Raw genomic sequence first — 21,186 nt, 5'->3', positions numbered from 1 at the left:
AATTACTTTCAACTTTACAAGAAATAAAAACTATGGGATTAACATAGTTTATTACAGGCTCCATACTGTGCCCCTTTTAGTCAAATTAATGAAAGTCTTAGATGCCCCCACAGACAAATTACTGAAAAGAAGGTTTAACTGTTCAGCCTCTGGTTCGGGGCTGTTCTGAACCCTCATCGCCTGTGATTGATAAACAGTTGTGTGTGACAATAAGTGTGCCAGGCCACAACTTTGTATCGCTTCTAACTTTCTTCCTGAGCGATCATTTTCTGTGGAAGTATCGCTGAATTCACAGCACAACCATTGTGTTTAACTCGTGTGAATGGTGAGCGTGTCAGACAGTGTTGCAGTTTTAAAATCAGCTGTGCAGAGCTGAAGCTTGGAGATGTTTCTGAAGTGGCTGCTGGCTGTCTCAGTCCACGCCTGGGTCCAGCTCAGACTGGCTTATAAAGCTGTGAGGCCATCTCGCAGTGGGTGGGGGACTGACGTATGGCCGAAATTTCCTAATCTTAACAGCTTTTAATTTAAACTTTCAAGTGTACAGCAAGCTGAAAACACAAAAGTGAATTTTTAACTTAAGGGACCTTTAACCTGTCCACCTGAGAAACCTTGAAGACAAACTAAAAATCAGTATCTAAGTTTAGTAACGGTGCATTAACTGTGCCACAGAAACTCAAATCAAGGAGCCAAAAGGCAAATGAGTCATCAGTCCCTTACCTTCAATCCCTTTTCTCCAGGTTCTCCCTAAAAATTAGAAGAACAAACAGTGGAGTCAGTGCCAACAGTATTCACGAGACATGAAACACTAGACAGGCTCTGGACGTACAGCTGAGAACCTCATGTTGAGTGTTGACACTTTAATGGCATCAGTGAGAATGAAGCAGAATTACAGAGCTACACGTTCAAATGTTTGTTTTCAAAATGTGTAGAAAACTTAAAATTATAATAATTTACAACCATTTACTTTCTACTGACACTTTCACATTTTATTTTGGGCCTTTGTACGTCTGCGTCCTGTGCTAGACTGGATCTGTATTACATATGTGCATGTTTTCTTTTTTTTTTCCTGTTTTTTTGTCCATATTTGCCTAAGTGTGTTCTATGTAGGTTGTCTTTTGATAGAAGAAAATCAAATCAGTGTCTTGCCAACAAAAACCCAGACCTCAGAGGACCCATTGTGATGACATTTGAACCACACAATGGCAAATTTAACAAACTTGCAGTTTTTTATCTGAGTAAAGTGTACAGTGTGTTAACGTGGTACATTACCAAAAAAAAAAAAAGAAAAGGAAAAAAAAAAGTCTTGATATATTAAACTAGGACTTGCAGCTCCCTCTAGTGTCCCTTTGGGAGATTTCATTATCTATTACAACCTTCAGAAGGGACTCTCTAGACCAGGAGTGGGCAATCCTGGTCCTCGAGGGCCACAATCCTGCATGTTTTAGATGTTTCCTTCTTCCAACACACCTGATTCAAATGATCAGGATCGTTATCAGGCTTCTGCAGAGCTTGATGATGAGCTGATCATTTGAATCAGGTGTATTGGAAGAAGGAAACATCTAAAACATGCAGGATTGTGGCCCTCGAGGACCAGGATTGCCCACTCCTGGTCTAGACTAAAAAGATGCATCCCACCTATCCAGCTAACATGTATTTTATCCACTACCAAGGCAGAACTTAAAAAACAAAAAGTCCAAACCTTCTCTCCACGGGCTCCACCTCGTGAGCTGGAGCCAGAGCCTGCCTCTCCCTTCGGCCCTATTGGACCTCTGTCTCCTTTCTCTCCTCTGTCCCCTTTGTCGCCCCGCTCTCCTTTAGCCCCTCCTGGCCCTGGAAAACAATGACAAAGGACAGAGTCATTAATAGCCTCATGAAAATGATTAACGAGTGTATCCCACATCCCAGACAATAAACAGGACATTTCCTGCTCCCAAAAGAAGAGGAGAAAAGAGGAAAAATAAATTGCTTTTTGCTCAGCGGAGCAACATTCTCAGTGTGCGTGGCTGTAATTCACCGGCCATGTGGAGGGTTCAAGGAAGGTGGTAACTGAGCACTCCTTCCCACACCTGCATGCGCTACCATCCCGACATTTATTTACTGGCGTGACCCAGTTTGACCTCACATTCTCCTACAGAATGCGTCACTTTGCATGAAATGCAGTCTGTTGTGTAGCAGTTGCATTTTTTTCAACATCGCTGACATGCACAGCAAAATCATGTCAACCACAAGGGCATCTTTTAATATTTAAGGTTAGTGGTGAGAATTCAGGAAGGGGGAAAAAAAACTGTACCTGAAAAGATAAATCGGTGTGGAATAAACCAATGCCACATATCGTAGCACCAGTAGCCTAAGCTGATATGCAGCACTCGTCATGCTTGTCCAAATCCATGTTGTTGTTTTTTTTCCCATGTGAAGCTTTACTAAAATAGTGCTCCCCTTTTTCTATTTTCTTGTCTCCCTTTCATACTCGTTTCTCCTCTATAAACCTCTTCTATTTTACTTTCTCTGCAAGTTGAGTTTTTCTGGGGATTACAGCCAGAGCTCCACACCTCTGTGGCTGCTACACAAACCTGTCCACCACCCTGTGAATATTAAGAGCAGTCAGTAGATACTTTAAGTTCATGCATCCCTGTGTCTGTGTGCTTCTTAAATCCATGTGAGGTCCTGCTTGAGGCTTGCACATGAAGTCAGCAGGCAGAGAATAGAAAAGACACCTTAATGCCTATTCTTTGTCTGTTTTCAACCCCCTTCAACCCACCTGGTGACCCGGGAAGTCCAGACCTGGACTCCACAGAATCTGAAACGTGCTGGGAGTCACTTGCTGAACATAATACAAAAAAAAAAAAAAAAAACATTGTTGAATCAAGTCTCGAGAATAACGATGTTCTAAGAAATGGATGCTTTAGTAACGGGAGGGAAACAGGTCTGTTGTTTTGTTTATTATGATTTGATACAGGAACAGTTTTCGATTGTTTGAATCTGGTTCTGCTTTTGATTTTTTGTGGGGTTTGAAGTAGAGACAGTAGCAACAGAATGCTTTTAAATGCTCCGTACTTGTGAAGACTAAATGTCGCTGATAGTGTAAATATAATACAACTACAAAATACGGAAAAGTAATCATTCCCAGTCATGATTTATTTATTTGAATTCAGTTAAACTGACTAGATTCTGGTTGATCTGATGAGACACTGGACAAGATGCCGTCTTTGTTCTACAACTGATGCATGGGCTGCACACATATAATTACATTCACACTAGTTGTCATAAAGTTATTGTCTGATGAGTGACTCTTGATACTACCAATGTTTGTAGCAGGGGTTTGTAAAGGACGGTACGTGACACTTGACAGTTTCCTTTAGCATATCCTGTGAAAACTACAAAATGGTGCACAGCAGCAGAAAGAACTCACTGTGACTTGTACGGGTTTCATTTCTCAATAAAATGGTGACAAACCATCATCAAATATTATCCCTCTAGATGTGAGACTTTATATGAATTAAAACTAAAATGTGCAATACCTGGAGGAGCTGTAGTGTGAGTAATAAGGAGCTTTTGCAGCTACTTCCACTACCAACTTGGTGTGCCATCTGCTGATATAAACCTGAATCACTGTTTGACTTCACAACGTCACATTTTGTTGGCCTTCACAATTTTAGCTGTGATATTGATATTTTTAGTCAGAGCTTGAGTACCTGATTTGTACCTGAGTGTAAACAGGAAGGAAGATGTTGTAAGTTGAAGGAAGTCAGCCTGTAGTGATTGAGCGCTTGATAGTACGTTTTGTGTTATTTAAGGCTTAAATCTCAAATACAAAACCTCAGTTGCGTTAGATGTTGGCATTGTGAGAGAGAAAAGGCTTGTGGCTACTTTCTGATGTGTTTATGTGCTTATGGAGATAAATCTGTGCAGCTGAGAGCAATTTTTCAGGTCTCCAAAAACTGTTCCACACTAGAGGGTGTCACATGACATTAAATCTCTAAAAAGCTGTTAAGACTCTTAGTTTGGAGATAAAACTCTCCTAAACAATAAAAAATTAGCAGATGCACAGCAAAACACTCACAAGCCTTATGACTAATTTAAAAATCAAATGTCTGTAGCTGCACATCAGAGCAGGAGAAGGAGAATAGGTTTGAAGAAAGCTCAGTTAGTTCTGATACGGTTTTTGAAACATTAAAATATTACTAAAAAATTAACAATTACAGATATTGGCATCAAAATTTTTCAATCCTGAACATGCTCAACATTTTAGCTCTGGAAGCATGCTGTGTGGCTGCACATGTGTCGGAGTGATGGTGCGTCAAAAGCAGATGGACATGGAGAAGATACATTTATTCGTATGATGGTTTTAACAATACAGAGAACTTGAAATAGAATTTACATGGCCTGAGAAGTGTCTTATCAAATGAGGGATCTTCTATGCTCTACATTACATGAGTCAGGTTGTCCACTAGATGGAGACATATGTCTGAAAACGTGTTGCTAACGAGCTCTGACCAGCTAAGCTTTGCCTGCTGAAGGAATGTGAACTCAGCGCCACCATGTGCCGTCATAAAACACTTCCCTGTAAACCCGACAGGTGAGCTCAGTCATGTGTCTGCATGTGGAAGTACAACATCTAATTTCCTTCTTTGAAAGTAAAATCGGAAAAAACTCATGAAAGGCCGCGGCATTCGCTTCACAGCGAAGGGGCCACTACAAAGGCATCTGTAAAAACATTGTTTGCATGAAAAAGACTTTAACTGATGGCATCCTGTCCTGTACAAAGAGAAAATAAAACAAAGTATGCATCCAGATGAACTCACCTGTTTCTCTTGCAATGTCTACCTCCTCTTTCCTGGTCAGGGGTGGCTGCTGAATGGGGCGAGAAGACGGAGGAGTAGTCTGCAGGAAAATATTCAAACAGAGACAGATATTTAAAAAGGGCAGTGGATGACATTTGCTGTGATGAGCTCTCTCTGCATTTTATGGCTCTCTTTCCTCCCTCTACAACTCTACGCTGAAAAGCCTTGAGAACAATATCGCTCCGTGGGAAAATGTTTTCCTTGTTAACATTAATCACAAACAATCCCAACTGAAGTGACTCATGTTTCGGCACTGTTTTACCATTAATCTGCATTAATGTTTATGGATTGCGCAGCCAACGCTCTCTTCCTAACTAACAAAACTGTTTCCCAGCTCAACACCAGGCCTTTTTAAATGATGATTGAGTCAACATGTGCATGGCAGTAAAAACCCAGTAAAACTTTTTGTTTTTTCGTTTTGTTGGCAAACTCATTTTGTTAGTAATTTCATGCCTGGGTCCTGTTGCAAAACTCTTCCTAATGTGAACCCTAGTGGGGCCGTCAAAGAACACAGCCCCCAGTGTAACACGCTGATCTGGCCTGCAGTTGTAAAATGTCATCACAGTGACTCCTGGAGTTCATAAATTCAGTTTCAGTAAATTCAAATGACATATATACACCGATCAGCAGCAACATTAAAACCGCTGACAGATGAAGCAAATGGCAGTGATCATCTTTTTCCAGTTCTGCTGGGAAACCTCGGGTCTCGGCAGTCATGTAGACGTTGACGCGTACCAGCTCCAGATCGTGCGCACCTCCCACGCTAACAGCAGAAACTGATTCATGGCAAAGAGTCAGGCTTTCAAACTCCTCAGATCCCAAATGGCATTAACACAGATCAATCTCTGATCCTCAGGGGCCTGAGCCGGCAAACCACTGGACCCAGAGGATCCCTGTGCCAGACAGACCTGCATCCATTCCCTGCCGGGTCAGAACCTGCACAATATTCGGTAGGTGGCTCATCAATGTGTACATGTGTGTTGTCACCCTTTTGCTGCTGCTGCATTGTTAACATGCTCCTCTAAAAGTCCAATTCTTGCAAAATAGCTTTCAGTCTCCTTATTACAGCAAAACAAACCAGAGGTGTTCTATCAGTCGATTACTCGGGTAAAAGAACTCACAAATGCTGCTCCTTAGAAACACCTTTTCGTCTGCCTGCCTCAGGTGCAACTGGAAGGATGTTAGTTCCTAACTAAGCTTCTCTGTAAGTGAAAGTATCTTATCGTTAATTTAAATATAACCTCTAAGCTTCTGTCTAATTAGATTCCCCTTCTTCCATTGTCCTTTGTATCATTTGTACTCCAGTGCAATGATTCAAATGCAAAGATAGTTCAACTCGTGTTTTTGTTGTAATAACAAATGTGTGGGGAGGTTTTGCGGACAAAGACGAGCCAGCCTCCACTACGCCACCAATCCTCTGTCACTAAAAACACAGCAGTGAGAGAAGCAACAGGTAGTCTGGGAGGAGGGGAACTGCCTCTGGGTAAAGAGAAAGGAAATAATGACAATGCTCCTCCTCTGTAGCTCATTCTTCACCAGCACCCCACCTTGAATTGTCACCTGTGGAATTCAACTGGTGGGGAGCTGAAGGGACCAAGTCATGCCGCTGTTGATGATTAACCAGCTTCCTCTCTGGGAAAACCTTCTCCCCCCGCTGTGTTGCACGGCACGGACTATGCTAAGAATTTGGCCAGACCCCTATTGACTTTTCTAAGTTGATGTATGAATTAATGTGATAAAGAATACCCCCGCTTGTTCACTCCTCTAACGATCCATCACAGCCAAGGGATGATGGGTGGGAGGCTCATATCCTTAGAACACGGTGCTGATTGATTTGAACCGCACAACCCCCTGATTCTAAGAGCAGGTATGCAGCTCCCTCGGCAATGAACATATCCCACCTCCGCAGCAGCAGTTTTTTTGTGTGTTTTTTTTCTTTTTCCAGCACATGCCCTCTCAAGTATCACAGAGGAAACTTCTTAAATTTGTGCATTTTTGTGGTTGGCGAAGGAAGGAGAAACAGTCCAGCTGTTGATAAAATGCAGCAACCAAACTTTGACTCTCGTCGGTCTGTTGGCTCTTTTGTAACAGAGTTTTGGGGGGAAAAAAAGACATGATTTATGCAGAAACAATCACGCTACGTCTCATTAAGACCTGACTGCAAACAAAGGGCAAGACAGTCCATTTTTCTTAGATTGATATCTGATACTTTGCTGCTTACAAAAAAAAAAAAAGACTGGTTGGAAGCGTAACTTAAAGACGAGTACAGTTAATGCAAGTAGCACATGATGCTACAGTTATGCTGTGCTGTGGGGTTAACAGTCATGTTGAGGCAATGGATTTCTGGTCAAAATGTGTGTGTTGTTTGGTCAGATTTGGCAGATTTAAGGTGACTGCTGCGAGGAAAAGTGAAAACATGAGGTAGAATTTACCTCCCGCGTCATAAAACTGCTTTCAGGAAAACGTTCGCCCACAACCATAGAGAGATTATTACAGTGGAGCAACAGATAATTACACAGCACGCAGTTGTATAGATTTGAATTCCCTCTGCTACGTGTAATCACAACATACTGTATTCTCCTTGGCTTATTCTGCTCGACAAATGTAAAAGACACAGTTGTGCAAATCTCCATAAAAGCCTACGGAGTGTCCTGTTAGATGATTTTACAGCTTGTTTACCAGGTAATCAATTTCAAATCACAATTTCAATTAGAAAATCATAAGAGCAGCTTAGGATATATGTTATGCATCATGTCTGACCTGGTGATTAAACTGTCATGTTTCATAAATTTATGCTTTCCTCATACTTTAGATGACATTTCATGTGGTACTGCTGCATCATGTGTCTTTTATTACACAGCGAATATTCAACGATACGCAAGGATCAGGGTGCTGTGTTGTAACTGTAGAAGATTCATTTAGATTAAAGTCAGAATGGAAACCTCAAGACTTTAGTTTCAGAAGTCTGACTTCAACTCAGAATTTTGACTTTTTTTCACAGATTTTAGTCAGAATTCTGTTTAAAAAAAATTCAGAGCTCAAAGTGTTTTTTTGTTTTTACAGTGTCCGTTATCCTCTTCCTAAGACGTATAACAAATCATATCGCAAGTCAAAAGGCACTCGCCCTGTCTGGCAGAAAAGTTGCAATGACATATTTCCCCCAAACTCTCTGGTCCTAGACTCTGTGCATGTTTATGTGTTTATTTTTTGTCTGAAATATGTAAGAAAGAAAATCACAAAGAAATGAAGCCTTGATGCAGCCTGAATGTAAAATTCATTCAAATTGTTCACATTTGGAAAAGCTAAAAATCTTTTCCTTTATTAAATTGTTTCCATTAATCAGAGAAAACATCATCTGAAGTGCTGTACTCTGAGTGAAACAATCATTTGTTAGAATAATTACACTCTGGAAACATTTCATCTCTGGGCCTCTTGCTGAAGGGGACACTTCATTTCCAGCAGTGACACCGTTAAGGATGACTGACTGGCGCTGCCATCTATCACCATGAATTCCAGGATGACAAAATGGAAAGTCTCACTTCTACAACTCTCCCTCTCTGCCTTGTCTTTGCCTCGACTTGCCTTAATTGCACCGGTTGGACGATTGCGAGGTGTGTAAGTTATACTTTGTGTGAACGGATCATCATCAGATGGAAAAACATCGGCAGGTATAGCATTAGATGCCAGCTGTTGTCTTTTACATTACATTGCATATTACACGATGCTAATGAATGACTACTGAACAGACAGAAAAATCCCCTCGTAAAAGCAGCATGGCATCGAGGCGGACTAAGTAATGATGAAGAGACTTCCGACTCGAAGCACCCGACCCAGCCCTCCCCGCCTCCTTCTCCAACTTTCTTTCCACCTCTGTCAGTTCCTGTACGCACAGCTGATTGAGAAACCAGTCAGAATAACAAAGCCTGAAGGCGAGTGGGGGGGGCTCTGACTTGGATCAGATCGAGTCCAAATTGCCATCTGGTTTTTCTAACTCTCCACTATAATTGCGAGTGGGAGTGGGATGCATGCACGGCGCATGGTGGTGCAGGGTGGAGGCTGTGCTGCATCGCAGTGGCTATCTGTGAGGGTGGGAAGATGTGAGTGGGTGTCTGTGGAATCTGACTGAGTGAGTGTGAGAGAGACAGAAAGCAGACGGAAGAAGACAGACAGACAAAAAGGGTTGGAGATAGAGAGAGAGAGCAGCAAGTAGAGAGATGAAGGAAGCCACCAACAGATAGCAACAGACTGAGAGAAGGAGATGGCAGTGGGAATAATTAGCATGAGAGTGGCGCTGCTTTGAACAGTGCAAATGTGAATGGCAAAGAGATTATGATTTGTAGACCTGCTTGCAAGATCAGTTCCTTCATTCCTTTGTCCAGATAGAACCCACACACCTCACGTCACTGCAGGTAAATCCCCCACATGTTCATGTTAAAGAACTACATTGAACTCTTCAGGCATTTCTCTCTATTTGGACAACTATTAGCAAAGAAAATATTAAACTGGATCAAATCCCTAACCTTTAGAATCGGCATGTTTTGACTCAGCAAGGTCATTTCCTTTCCAGGAGGAAACTCTTTATGTTAAAAGTCTTTGTCTCCAAATGTATAAGACAGAAGCAGCTCAATTTCCAGACATCAACTCAGCAGTTTTTAATCCTCCTTGAGCCACGAGTGTTCACTCACTTATGCCGAGTAACCTGAGACATCAGAGGTGTACCTAACACTGGAGGACTCGGTTTGCAGAAGCACAGTCTGCTGTTAATAATCCTTGTCGGCCATTTATATACGCCTGACTTGATCGTCTGTGTGAATCCTCTTTAGGCAGCTCCTCATTCGCTCTTCTTCTCAATGTCTTATACGCCTTTTATCTGCAGTGTTCCAGCAAACTCGCTGAGTGCCTGTTGCAAAGCAATTCCCGAGGGAAAAACGGCAGAGCAGAGCATTATGTTCACACCACAGTATATCAAGAGGAGCAAATTAGCTGCGAGGAACAGTGCCATTATCAATGGTACATAATTTCACAAAGCTTAAATGAGGAGGATGAGCCTCTGTGGAAGAGCTCAACAATACGTACCGTCCATCTGTGTTTCTCCATGTCTGGTTTCGGAGGTCTGGTTTCGTCAAAGCCGCTTCCGTCTCCTGAAGCCTGAGGAGACAAATCGTACATGTTATATTTCCTTTTATGAGGAAACAAGATGTTAATCTTGGGTTTACTCATTGCTTTGATAATTGTTAACCCTACTTTTTGAATGTGCGTTGTCCTTACATCATGTGCCTACCAGCACTTTACTTGAATTTTCGTTCAAGTTTAAGTGAGCCTCAGTGATTTAGGGAATAGTTTCCATAGAAGATGTGTGTATATAAATAAGCAAGCTGACCTTTATGCTATGTGTGCCCTGTCTAAAAGAATTTGTGGCCTCTTTCCGTTGCTGGCATTGGCTTTATTACCCTAAATCTGTTTTTTATGCTGCCTTCTTGGCTCGGTCCCTCAGGAAACATAGATTTTGATCTGAGTGAGCCTTTTACCTGCCTAAATGACGGCGTAACGTGACACTCTTTAAATTGTCAGCACCCTGTGTAATGACATTAGGTCATATGTGTATATATTTGTTGTATCACTTTACTGTAAACACACCTAATACAGCAAACTCCTCCAAAATTCAAAGTTTTTTGGTGCATCGCTATCTTTAATGTCATCTTTAAAGTGGAAAACAGCTGTTAGGTTGTTGGTTGAGATAAAAGGCACATCCTGAAATGTGAAACCTGTGATTTCCCATCTAATCCCAACAACATCTAAAGATTCGATGACACTAAGCGGTAAAGTCTTACACTTTATTCTGTCAGTGAGGACATAGTTTTAGTGGGGTGAGCGAGCAGAACAGCTGTGAATGTTTTACTAAATAACAGCTAAGGCTGCCGGTGGGCTGCGGCGAGGCACCTGTGATCGCATGTGGGTGGTCAGGGTCAGCAGGGAAAAGACTCTTATCTGTTTTACTATTGCTTGTGAGTGACGTAACATGGCGGATTGAATTCACAACATCTAATAAAATGTCATCGTTTGTCCTACTTCAGAACAGTTCTGCTATAAGATTACTATTCATTCTCGCTTTTAGAAACACATTTTCTCTACCACTAAAGAATGCAGGTAATTGGTTCCAGTTTAAGAAGAGTTTGAGCTGATGGTTCACTCAGCTGCTCTTGTCAAGACTCCTGTTCTTGCACACACACACGTATTGCTTAAACCAATAGGAGTTGCAAGTTTACCATCGGAACTCTTTATTCTACTGGGAACTATTTCCGACAAAAATGGGGATTCCCATGTCAAGCATTGATTTTGCAAACTGAACTGGCAAGACTCACCGGCAGAGTTTATCTTCTGCAGCTGCAACCATAGACGTTTTAGGTGAATTAAAGTGATTATTTTGTAATAATCGTTGCATGGTCTTGTGTTATAGTGTCGAGCTCGTTATTCCAAGATGATAAGGATCGTCGTATTTCAGTAACAGCTGTTCAGTGACACTTTAGTTTCTACTTACACTGTCTGTAACAAGAAGAGAACCTTTTATTAGGGTCCGAGGACCCCTACTTGCAAAGCAAGAAGGGGTCCTTGCCCGAAGGGCAAGGACCCTATTGTTCCCGCTTCGTTTCTTTCTTTATTCCTATTATTATTATTATTATTATTTGCCTGACCAACGCGTTTGCCTTAATTAGACCCCCTAAACACGCTCAAAAACTCACCAAAATTGGCACGCACGTCCGAATCGGCGAAAAATTTGATAAAATGGAAAAAAAAACAAGAAAAGGCTCTCTAGCGCCACCTAGTTACAGAAAAACACACTAAAATGGCCCTAGCGTCCAGTAGGAATGTCCTACAGAGATCAAACCAACATCAAAATGTTCGTCTCAATGAGACCCACAAATCTCGCGCTGACACCCCTGACCTATCTCAAACAGGAAGTTCACAATTTGCCTTTCAAAGTAAAAAAAATGACTGAAAACATCTGTTGAAAAAATATTAACTTGTCTGACACCGTAAATCCCATGAACATAAAAATCGCACAAGACACAGACAAAGCCTTGATGTACAAAAGTTCAGAAGGGATTTGGCGTATCTCAAACGGTTTTCGAATGGCGAGCCGTTAAAGTTGATGAGCTGCCTCAGCCTTGGCTCATACTTTGTATGGGTGTCAATGGGGGCATGTTCAGACATGCTGTGTCAGTTGGTCATCTACACAAAAAACTAAAGGTCCTACAGCTTTAAAAATGACACTGAGGGCTTCCTAACAAGATTTCCTACAAAAATGTGTTGTTTTTACACACATTTGCTGAAAATTGTGGCTGTATGGGAGAGTTAAAATGAGTGAAAGCGAGTAAAACTCTCAGCTCTCACCCAGGGGCACGAAAAATGCTGAGTCATCGTGACATCATCACAGGTCAGTGCAGCTGGTCATGTGACTCACTGACAGTCTGAGGCTGAGAGGAGAGAGAGAAAAATGGCTCCTTGAACTTAAAGCAGGTTTCACTTGAAGAACGGTCAGACGGGCATGAGGGTCCAACGAGAACCGAGGACCCGACCAATGCTGCTTGCAGCTTTAATTTTAGAGTAGGAGCCCCAAATTGCAGTGCATGTGGAACATCCGTGTATACCACGGAGGAAGCTTGTAAATGTTATCAGTATATGCGCCACTGAGCAACTTCCATTCAAATAAATGAGGCGTCGTCGCGCAACAGAGCTTTGTGACAGCAGACGTTTACTCGGTTAAACACAGGTGGAACTTATGGTGGCTCAGTCCATTAAGTGTCCCAGTGAGTCAGGACAGTGAGTCCGTATGCACAGAAAGCAGGACCTCCCCTAAGTGGAACGCAGCCATCACTAACACACCTGTGTTTTCCTTACTGCGACAAATCAGAGTGAAAAAGGTTCATCCAGAGATACAGAGAGATGCTGACGTGAACGTAAAAACAAACAGGGTTCTCCACACATCTACCAGCAACCTGCAGCAGAATAAGCAGCTTCTCAACAGACAGAACAGGACTCAAGATCAGTTCACAACCACTGACTGACTAATGTTCCAACACGACTGTGTCTTCATCAGAGTTAAACTGGACAAAGACATGAGGCAACTAGACGTATTCAACCTAAACCAGGTGTGTAGTTGTCATTGGATGTTTGGCTGAGCAGAGCTTCAAATCTATTGGGGGTTTCCACATGTCAGAAATAAATTAACACAGACTTCTCTTACAGTTACAGAGATGGAAGTACAAAAAAAAGTGCCAGAACAAACATCTGTCAAACGTGACTGCAAAATGTATACGTATCATGGATTATGCTATTAGCATCATCATTAGTATCTGAGGCTAACCACAGCTCTGAAGCATCATTAGGGTCCTGGGATGTAGAAAATGTTGTGTCCACACTTAAAACACAGTGAAGCTCAGTTATACTTTTGGCATAAATGAAGAACTGAACATTTTTCTTCAAAGTTGTCACATATGACAGATATTCACAGTTGTATTGTCGTACTGTTATCCTTTAAGAGAGGTCTGTGTTACTGTGTTTTGTTTCTGTTAGTTAGCCCTTTGGCGTAAATAAATGGCTGGACTTTTCTCTCAGTTGGCACATTTACAGCTACGGATGTATTAAGAGAACTGGTTACTGTGACAGCACTTGGACTTGCTGCCAGTTTTTTCTCAGTGGACACTGATGGTATTACAATAGAACAGCCATACATGTGATGCATCCACAGATACAACATAATGTTTTATAACAGGACTATTCTTGGATGTAAGCAGTCGGTCCTGTCTTTCAAGAATGACGTTTCTAGACAAATGAACAGTTCAAATCATCACATCTTTACCATTCATTTTATAGTTCTGCTGTCACTCTTCAGGTGACCACTCAGATATTTGACGGGTTGGGACATATCGCTCTGGTAATCCAGAAAATGGAGACAAGGCTTTAACCATGTTGTTTAAGGGTCGTATTTTAACCCAAATTATAACATTTTATGGAGATTAATTGAGCAGTGTTGATGCTTAAACTTAACCAGTGTTTGAAAACCAAACTCAAGTCTAATAGTAATACTAATAATACTACTACTACTACTACTACTAATAATAATAATAATAACAGATATGGTCCCATGCAGGACATGAACCCAACAGTCTCCTGGGTGAAAGTCCTGCTGCTGTTGTCTTATGACTCCCTACATAGACTCTGTGGCTCCTTGAAACTGGAAGCTACTGTCACAGTCTTATCTTCCTTTAAGAAATCTTTAGAAGACAGGGTTGAACCAGTAACCACTTAACTAATGTAACCTGGTTATTTACAGATGTATGGACCTTGGCCATGGAATGCATACATGGTTATTACTGTCAGTAGTAGAAGCCAACTGGCTCCACACACTAGTGCTTGGAGCTTACACTGGATGAGATACGCACCGTTTAATCCTTAAACTTTTATTTTTGTGTTTTTTTAATAGACTCTTCAAGACTGATTGTGAGAAGAGTGTTGGCTAACAATCAGTTTGACTGAAGTCTGCTCACAATCTCTTCATCAGACACCAGTTTATGCCTTTGAAATAAGGTATTTGTGTTTTTCTGCAGGGATATTCCAGCTCTTAGGTCACATGCAGCCGCTTATCTCCCAAGTGGGATATGTTGTCACTCACCATATCTGAGTCATCGCCGTCCTCTTCACAATGCCTCTCTGCTGCACGGGGGTCTCCCACCACCTTCAGCTCACCGATCACACCCTGTTGCAAAACACGCGCATGCTGTTTTGATGTTTGATGACACATATAATCATGTCAGAACAGCACTTGTTCTCTCTCACACACACACACAAGATGCATTACTTCCAACATCCAAGTATGGATTCTTATCTCTGAACTCGGCGCTCGGGTTTTGGTAATATTTCTCAGGGAATTCCCCGATCCCACAAAATCAGAGGGGCTATTGATGTCTCCAGTTTTAGCCGCCGCCTGTGAAGTGCCACTATCTCTGCCTCAAATGCCCGATCTGATACATGTTCCCACACAGGATACTCACACAGATAGCATGAATGCTATCTTCCTGCCTATCAAAGGGCCATTAGCCGTGTGTGCAGAGGTGGTCTTTGTGCTGCTGAGTTATTTGAAGTCGACTCTTCAGGACACGTTTATGTCCTGAGAAAAAAATAAAAAGTCAAATGGGTTTTTTAAGAGGACTTTTGAAGATAAACAGCTCTTTGACATGGTAACCCTGTCTCTGAGCAGACTTTTAACGGGCGTGCTCAAGTTGCAAAGGCCGTTTCACTAACTCCTCTGTTTAGCTGACATGTTATGCTCTTTTTATATCAAATGTTATGATCTGTTTTGTTTTTTTTTCCTTAAACTTCTTTAGATCTTCTCAATAAATCGTAGATTCTATTCACAAGAAGGACTAAACCGTTGCCACAGAATGTATTCGGTTGTGATGAATAACAAGAAAAACAAAACAAGTGCTATTTCAGACTGGAATGTCCATTTCATAAATACATAATGTAAATATTTAGATGTTCAGAGAAGCTCGCCAAGTCTTGATTTGATTAGGGAGATTCAATTCACAAGACCCTGGGAGCCTAGGATCACGCTAGGGTCAATAAATAGCACGTGGCCAACAAGTCCTGAAATAAAAAAGAATCGTTAGGATTCCTTTCATATAACAAGTTTAGAAACCTTGTGGTTGGATGTTTCTGGAAAAAATATACAACCACAAGGAGATACTTCAGATGGGCTTGTGCAACAAAACAAAAAAAGGAAAACCTGAAATGTGTAGCAGAGTCGCATGGTGGCTTCCAACTAAAAAAGCAGCTGTCTTCAAACAGTAATAAAAAAGATTAAGACAAGTGTTACAGTGGAGAAAGGAAGTAAGAGATGATGTTTCAGCAGAGCAGAAACTTTATTTCAAGGGCTTGGAGTCAGATGGGACAGACCTATTTGCAATCTCAATAAATTTAGTAGGATTAAAAGATGTTTTTTTTTTAGTTAATTATAGTGGGAAGATCGTCCTTTTTTGACAATCTCTAGAATAAAGCTTAATGGCTTCAGGGTCTTAATACCATCCTGGTAACAGAACAGCAACATTATTTGTGTTTAAGAAGCAAATTTAAACATTTAAGAAGCAAAACTCTGATTATCACGGTTGTTTATATCCACTAAAATTACAACCGTTATATGTCCATAAAAACAACCATCTAGTAACAGTTACTGAAATTCAGACAGTAAAAGCCTCCTGTGTTTGTCATTTTCTAGGAGATGCAATTAAAATAAACTTGCATCAGTTAAAGGTGGTTTCTCACCTCAATGGGAAGTTAATTGTCTTTCACTTACACAACAGTTACTATATTTTATATCTAGGGTTGTAATTGTAATGACTGCTACAGAGTTCAAATGTGTGGTGAAGAAAGCTGTCTGTTGTTCCTCCATTAAAATAATTGAATGCACGGAGGCAGAATGAACAATTTACCGCAGACTGTACATATTTGCTTGGATGTTTTCTCCTCGTACGTAGCCACGGGTGAACAACTATAAACTTCAGCAGCAGTTGTTGTAGCCAGCTGCTGAGATTTACACCATACAAATGGCTGACATTAATTACGCCACCACTGTGAGGTCTTCCACTTATTAGCAGACTTGCAGAAAGAGGGTGGTGGGTGATTCAGACATTTATGTTATGGTTTAGAGCAGGCCAATTTGAGCAATTAGATCACATGAGAGTTACTCAGCCAAAATGTTTCACATGATGACTTTAGCGAATCAAAACACAAACTGTTCCAAAGCTTCATGAGGCAGGCGTCTTGTCTCATCAGAGTTCATGTTCGTTGTAGAAAGAAGTAGTTTGGGAAAGTTAGCGGCCCATTCCTTTCTATGACGTAACAATCAACCTGATCTACTCAGTGCACGTTAAGTGTTTCTATTTTGAAAGCTTTCACACTGTAAGCTTCTGTGTTAAAGAGCCTGTATACTCACCAAGAACTTCTCGGGATCAGCTCCTCCAGCTTGCCCGACAAAGACCCCGGCGCCGCCTTCCAACTCCATCTCATCCGGGGACCTCTCGAGGCGCATCACCTGAGGGTCTGTGTCACAGTTGAGGTAGAACATCACCTTGTCGTCCCTCACAGCGAAAGCAAACCTGGTCCAGGTGTCCCTCAAGGAGGGCACGAGGAACCGAGCCGCCTCGTAGGACTGCTGCGAGTCAGGCTCCGTGTAGTATAGGATGACATTCTGGTTGCCGCCCTGCACGGGGGACAGTTTAACACCCACATACATGATCTGCTGTGAGGCATCTGTGACGGAGAAGATGACACCGCCCCTGTCGGAGGTGGGTTTCAGGTTGAAGATGAGGGCAAAGTCTCGGTAGAACGGGCTCGGGAGGTGGGCGCGTGCCAGCTGCCCCGTGTTGGCATCTGGGCCAAAGACGTAAGCGGCCGTGTTGTCCGGTCCGTAGACTCGGGTGATCTCACTTGGAGGAGGATCCCCGATCAGTTGCAGCAGGGAGACTCCACTGTCTTCTAGAGAGAGAGAGAAGCAAGACGTCAGGCCACAATATGCAGTGAGACAGTGGAGGTTAGAAGGGAGGGCAGCATGGCAGCATGTTAGACCAGGAGCTAGTAGGCTGTTGGTGGGTGACCAAACGTGAATGTTTCTGATGGATGCAGGGGCATCTGCTGTCACTTGTATAGGACGGTAGTATTGAAGGTCATGTGGTCCTTTGTAAAGTAATGTCTGTAGTGGAAAGTTACCACAACTTCTTCCACCAAACCATAAGCTTTTTCCAATAGCGGTGGGAATGCAACATTTCTCAAGGGACCACAAACAAACAAGCAACCAAAATATGGATAGGGTTTATAAATCTATCCAAAACATCTGCAAAAAAGGCAAACCATGGGGCGTATGAGAGTATGAAAAGCAGATAGCTTTCACAGACACTGTCAAATCTGTATCCCACAGATTAGACCTGCTAACGCCAAACTTCTGCTTCCTAAACCGAAGGGAGATCTACAGGCATAGCGCAGGAGTTGTGATGTGAGACTCTGATTGATTGATGTAGCTCTTACATTATCTGTGCACTAGTGTGTGCTTATTATGGGCTAAGAAAAATCAAATCATGGAGTTGAGAGTGTAGTATTCTGAGGAAAAACTCAAATTTACTTCATCATTTTAGATTTTTTGTAGACCAGACAGCATTGATTCATCGACAAAGCAATGAACAGATTAATCCATAATGAAAACATCAGGTCTGATTCACAGCAACGTCTCTTCAAAGTCTTGATGCTTATGATAATATATTGATTCCGTGCTGGAATCACAACTATGTTCTTCCTGCTAAATCTGTTTGCAAAGTGTAATTGGATTACTGCAGCAGCTTACGATTGAACCTGCTCTGACACTAATATGACGTTGTAAATTTTACTATATGTGTCTGGGGTTCAACCTTTTTTGTAGTCTGCTGTGCTGCATTTACCTGTTTTTGTTTTTTTACATTTATAAGTGCAAAATGATGCACTAATTTTGAAAACCCTAATTTAGCTGCCAACTGAGGGACAGATGGATGTCTGTGCATCACATTCCACAAGACACTAAAAAAAAAAAAAAAAGCAAAACTCTTTTCCAACCAGTGTGACATCTGCTAAATGTCGCTGCTCGAGGGCAGGCAGGGACCAACAGCTGGGCCTCCAGCATATCTCCGCTCACTCCTCCATCACCCAGGGCGACTCTGGCAAAGTCGGTGCATAATAACTGGACATTTTTAGGAAATGCAAGGAACACAAAGAGCAATGTGTGTGTTCATTCACATTGCCCGGTGGTACCAGCACCGAACTTAAAACCAAACCTTCCTGCTTTGATCAGTAATAATGTTTCCTTGTGTTAGAAGCAGAACCACAAAAATTACTGTTTTTGTAGAACACGTGACGTATTTTTGGTGCTTTGAAGAAATGCTTTGGTTTACCTCCTGGTGACTAATGAGTGAGCTCTATTGCTCAGTTCAAAGCCTCCCCACTGCTCCGAGTGCAGGAGATCAGTGGGGTCGGCAGTTGGCCTTGTTGAGAGCTTAAACACACGAGGCGTTTAGCTGAACCGGAGACCCCCGCTATCTGCTGCACAACCATAAACACCAGGGCGAATGTTGTGCGTGCTGTCTGAGGACTAAAGATGCTTTCATTTGGATCTGAGCTCACAGAGAGGCCAGTCAAGCTCTAACAGGACAGCAATAAAAATACATTCCATTATGCAGTTCCTCCGCGCACCAGACGTTTCTACAGAAGTTTAATCAGCGAGTGGAGTGATATGCACTCCTTTTAATCACATACATGTCACCAGAGATATTAGTCAAATTGTAGTCGGACAATTGCCAAAAATACCAAAGAAATCTGGAAAATGAACATAAGCGATAGAGACGTCAGAAAGTTTTTACCAGAGACTCTCTCAGTTGACTGCACAAACTTTCCCTTTGGGTCAAATATAAAATAGCATCTTGGTGGAAAATCCAAGAATATTTATGCAGTACAGTCTTATTTTAGGCCAAGTCACATAAAAAAGGGGATCGCTGTCTCGTATCATCTTTGCTAAACCTTTCAGAATTTTAAGATCCTCACACAAGCAAGACCAGAACATACAGCAGCATTGTCTACCTAAAAAAGAAAAACTTCCCCATGAAGTGACACTAAGTGTCCCGGGGTCAGAACACTACAGGTGGACCGCAGGTCCTCGAACTGCCGCATGGACAGCATTCAACAATAAACTGTCATTTGCACCAGGCCCACCAGATGTTTGCTCTGATAAAGTCAGAATGAGAAAGCTGGAGGGTCCCTTCAGTGGGCCTGTGCTCACACGTCTGAACCTGGCTCCCTCTTATATGTGCACAATCTCTGCCAAAGGAGGGTTGAAAAAGCCAAAAGCTTGTAGTAATTCAGTGGGGAAATCCATCATGTGGGAAAGCACAACATTTCAATTTGTAAATCCTCTTGATGCGGGTGCTGAAGCTGGCGTGAGCTGTATTTAAAGTAAAAACACAACATAACCGAGCATGTACTGTAACTCTTTCTGCAATTACGCACACAGAGAATGAGCTTGTTTTGCACGACAGCGTTTCTACTGAGAAATGTTAATATTAGCTGCAGTTCACTTGTTTGTTAGATTTGCATGAAACGTGCAATTCGCTAAACATAACTCCGCAGATGGTCATGAAGAATAATTTGATTTGTGTGCACATTAAACTTAAAGGTCTGTAATAAGTTGGAATGTGGGTCGCCGCGTCTCTCACACTGAGCCGGGCCGGTCCTCAGCATGCAGCATTCCTCTGCAGAACAAGCAGAGGATTCAGGCTCTCTGTCCACACTCCACAGTATCTCCTTCTCCGACAGTTAACACATCTGATTTTCTGATGCTTTTGCCAAAAGAACAGCAGACATCCTTTTGGAATGTGAATGCACACAAGCTTTCCAAACCCCTTATTAGCGAACCATCTCACTTGTTCGTCATCACTCACACCAAACAGATGTGCACTCTTTTGAACTGCGTTTAGAATTTACAAAAAAAGAAGACACATGCATATTAACCAGATGACGACGGTTTACGAGATGCAAAAAATATTGATATTCATGAGAAATCTCCCAAAAGTGTCTTGATATAATTGCACCAGATGCTGGTTTAGGACTGTCAGATAGTCATTTTATGACCGGATCTAAAGCTGATTAGAAGGTTTGACCTGTTTAAAGCTTCCAGAAAAAGCTTTTACTGAAGCAGGTTCAATGCGCCTGCATTGTCAGTAAAGGGGCCGCCAGTCATTCCTTGTCAGACATCAAAAATTGTTGGGTACACATAGAGTTCACCATTAGCATTTTAAGTGCAATCTCAATTCAGGTTTTCCAAATAGGCTTTGTTAACGCTGACAGCTTCAAGGTCGGTTGGGCACAGAAAAGAAGTGCTGATGAATGGAGCTGCGCTGGGTTTATGGTGCTAGTTTGTCTTGTCAAGAAGACCGCTTGCTGACCAGGACCGCAGCTCTGTCTCATTTCCCAGCATTCCAGGACGAGGTACCAGACTTTGTGATTCCCTGTTGATAAAGCTGTACATACAGTGTGAGGCTGTATACACAGCTTTGGGAAGTACAGGATCCTGTACGATCCGCAGGAAAACATCTGAACATCTGGACAGTCAGAACACTTTGCGGTTTCACCTGACTACACTCTATCACCATTTAAAACATCCCTCGAGGCCCGCCGACGGGGCAATGATCTCTCCCCTCACTCTGCAAAAAGCTCGCCAGTGGTCTGACCCTGTTTAAGTGTCAGAGTTCAACTCACTGCCGCGATTGTTCAG

At 42.1% G+C, this 21,186-nt stretch overlaps 1 protein-coding gene across 1 annotated transcript in view; it reads right to left on the bottom strand.

The window, feature by feature from the left end:
- The window catches only part of col18a1a (collagen type XVIII alpha 1 chain a), a 46,363-nt gene that overhangs the window by 18,608 nt on the left and 6,569 nt on the right, over positions 1-21,186 (bottom strand). The window contains exons 2-7 of the mRNA XM_008301209.1: positions 16,834-17,375; positions 14,515-14,598; positions 9,918-9,989; positions 4,803-4,881; positions 1,700-1,830; positions 718-744 (exon numbers count right to left, since the gene is read on the bottom strand). Of these exons, the coding sequence (XP_008299431.1) occupies positions 718-744; positions 1,700-1,830; positions 4,803-4,881; positions 9,918-9,989; positions 14,515-14,598; positions 16,834-17,375 (935 nt within the window). The remainder of the gene's footprint in view (positions 1-717; positions 745-1,699; positions 1,831-4,802; positions 4,882-9,917; positions 9,990-14,514; positions 14,599-16,833; positions 17,376-21,186) is intronic.

This window comes from Stegastes partitus, unplaced genomic scaffold (genome assembly GCF_000690725.1).
Source record: "Stegastes partitus isolate 25-593 unplaced genomic scaffold, Stegastes_partitus-1.0.2 Scaffold1642, whole genome shotgun sequence".
Classification (NCBI taxonomy): Eukaryota; Metazoa; Chordata; class Actinopteri; family Pomacentridae; genus Stegastes; species Stegastes partitus.
The sequence above is the reverse complement of the archived record's forward strand: the minus strand, read 5'-3'. Positions and strand labels throughout refer to the sequence as shown.